Here is a 2,860-nt window from a genome sequence, read left to right on the forward strand (position 1 = left end):
TAAAACGAAGGTTGTGGGAACATCTGTCACTGTACTTATAAGACCTCTCCATTAAGTTGGGCTCTGCATGTCCTGAAGAGCAAAATGCCACATGATCTGTAGCTTTACTAACTTTCATTAGCAATTCAAACTCTGTAAAGATTAAGACTCAGTCACATTCTCAGCATGTTTCTCTGATGCTCTAAGAAGTGACTGGTGGTTCTCATTAGATCTCAGCCTGAGATAGTTCAGGGCACTGTCTGGATTGTAGCACACTAGAAACATGGTTTTACTGTAAAAAGTGACTAGAAAAATTCTTTGTAGGAGATGAACAAGTAAGGCAGTTGCTTACTCCAAAGCAGCAGGAACTAGATGTCTCTTAATGAGCATATTTCATGGCCTGACTGATAAGGGAGTTTGGAATGATTCTTCTTGTGCCAACCTGAGAATGTCCTTACAGCAGCAAGGGCTCAGGTATTCAAGATAACTGCTGCCAGTCATGGTAATCCAGCCTGACCTGAGGCAAGAATGTTTTTAGGGGAAAAAGCCTATGATCCTGCTGGAGAGAAGGAAGGGCAGACTCCAAAAACAGTCTTGGCCAAAGCACCACCCATTTATGGATCCCCAGTTGTTAATCTGCACAGTTTACATGTATACCACTAAAAACAATTGCATGTACATGTGTTACAGTGATACATATCTGTGCTGTTCTGTTGGTCTCCAGCCTGGATGCTAATTGAACTGTCCTAAATTTTGTTTCCCTCGTGAAGTTTTCAGCATGGTGATGTCCAAGACAGGTGCAAAATGCTCCCCCTCCTTCCTCTCAAAATATTTGTTGTGCTTTGACCAGAGAACCAAACTCTGTGATGGGGCTGGGAGGCCACACAAACTAAATATCTCACACTGTTAAAGAGGTCTTGTAGGATTCTTTCAAAATCAGCTGAATGTTTTCTGTTTGAAACATGATCTTAAATCACTTGTATGGTTTGGGGGGCCAAAAAAATAATCCCCAACTCTATTAATGAAAGAATCCTCATAACTTGTAATTGTGTTTCACTCGAGTGGCTTTCAGGTTAGTAGGCCAAATGGAGGAGGAATTTGCTGCTAGACAGTTCTTAGAGCTGCTCTCAGTATCTTCATAAAGAGGCAGCTATGAAAGTATTGTTGAGCACAGAGCATCATGGCTTGGAAAGGAAAGGAGGGGGGAAAGGCAGCCAACAGTTGGTACCTGATATTTGATATGTGAATGCTGAAGCCTGGAAAAGAATGTGTTGTTTTTGCAAAGAGATGAAGGCAAAACCACTTATTGCACTGTTTATTTTTAGAGAACACTCCTAAGGCGAGCCACTCCACACCCTGGAGAATTAAAGAACATGAAAAAGACAGTGGAGAATTTACGGAATGATATGAATGCTGCTAAAGGACTGGATTCAAACAAAAACGAGGTCAATAATGCCATTGACAGAGTGACCACTTCTGTGTAGAGTTTCATCTCCAGGTTTTACCTCCTGTGTCTTCCCCTGCTGTCGAAACGTTCCTCTCATCTTCTGGGACCACACTGAGCCCCTTTTTGTTTTTAACCAGAACCTGATTCATCGTCTCCATCCACATGAAAAGTGCAGCCCACTGGAAGAAAGTGCCTTATTTCATCCAGGCAGTGAACCAATAATTTCCAAATCAATATTGTGATTTTAACAGTCCTAGGCTTGTTTTTTTTTTCTTTTGTTTTTAAGTTGAATACACTACTGTATGCAGAATACAATATTTTTGTCTTAAACACAGGGGAAATAATGCTTTTCTTTTCCAGAGTGCTGGGATATCTCCTTCCCAGTGGCTGGATGTGCTGGTGAGAAATATAGTTTTGTGGGAAATTGATACACTTTTTTTATTTTTTTGGCAGCTCAGATGGTGTAAATTTTAAATTTTTTGTATAGGACTTTCGTAACGAGATGATGTATTTCATTTTTAAGAGAAAAAATTTATCTTGAGCGGTACATATTTTAGTATTTGTGGAAGAAAACAAGTATCATGGACAACTGTACTCATTTGTTTGTACCACCCATTGTGCCTTATTGTACCTTGTATGTCATATTAGTCTTAAATATAGCAATTCTCGAGGAAAGTGAGTAGATCTGGTCTCCTGTTTTAGCCACCTTTTCCTTTTCAGATGGTAATTTGTTGGGAATTTTACAGCAGATAACTTATGTTTCTATCATGGGGAGTCTTAGGTCGTGAAGCACAACTGTTAATTTTCTTGTAAACAGAATTAAGATTTTAAATGACCAAACTGCTATTGTTTATTATTACATGATGCACTCACACTTTAACTTAGTTGTAATGAAATCTTGGTTTGGATGCTGTGTTGCATTGCAGTCACTAGCAATTCATGCTTCCATGGGGTTTTTTTGGTGTGTTATTTTTTTTTTCCATGTGCCATCTGTAAAATAACTTGAAAAACAGCACGATAGACTTTCAGAAGCACAGTATGAAACTAGTTTTATGTATGAGACAAGAAAGCATGATTCTTTTCAAGTGCTTTGGTGGTTTTATATACATATATAAAACCATAATAAACAAAAAAAAATCTTGAAAAGCTTCAGTAGATTTATTGTATCATTGAAACAGCAATTAAAGTATCAATGAATTCATAGCAGGATTTACTATCATTGTTACTGTGTTGCACTTCTAGTGGTCCAATGTTGGTTTCAAGGTCTTGTTAAATCTCTGGTTTGGTTGTAAAGGTAAGTATTAACTGAGTTGAATTCAGTAAATAAGTTTTGCAAAAGGCTGATAAAGGTTGGTGTGGGTGTCTCTAGGTGATGTGTGTGCCAAGAGCTAATAGAGACCATTGACTGAATCAGTGCAAGGACTTGAGCAGTTG

At 38.4% G+C, this 2,860-nt stretch overlaps 1 protein-coding gene across 1 annotated transcript in view; it reads left to right on the plus strand.

Moving 5' to 3' along the window:
- The window catches only part of LOC103811125 (leucine-rich repeat-containing protein 1-like), a gene marked incomplete at its 5' end in the record, with an annotated part of 13,562 nt that extends 12,086 nt beyond the window's left edge, over positions 1-1,476 (plus strand). Inside the window, one exon of the mRNA XM_009084077.1 lies at positions 1,305-1,476. Within this exon, the coding sequence (XP_009082325.1) occupies positions 1,305-1,463 (159 nt within the window). The remainder of the gene's footprint in view (positions 1-1,304) is intronic.
- Between the last annotated feature and the right edge of the window lie 1,384 nt (positions 1,477-2,860).

Source organism: Acanthisitta chloris, unplaced genomic scaffold (assembly GCF_000695815.1).
Source record: "Acanthisitta chloris isolate BGI_N310 unplaced genomic scaffold, ASM69581v1 scaffold21281, whole genome shotgun sequence".
NCBI lineage: Eukaryota > Metazoa > Chordata > Aves > Passeriformes > Acanthisittidae > Acanthisitta > Acanthisitta chloris.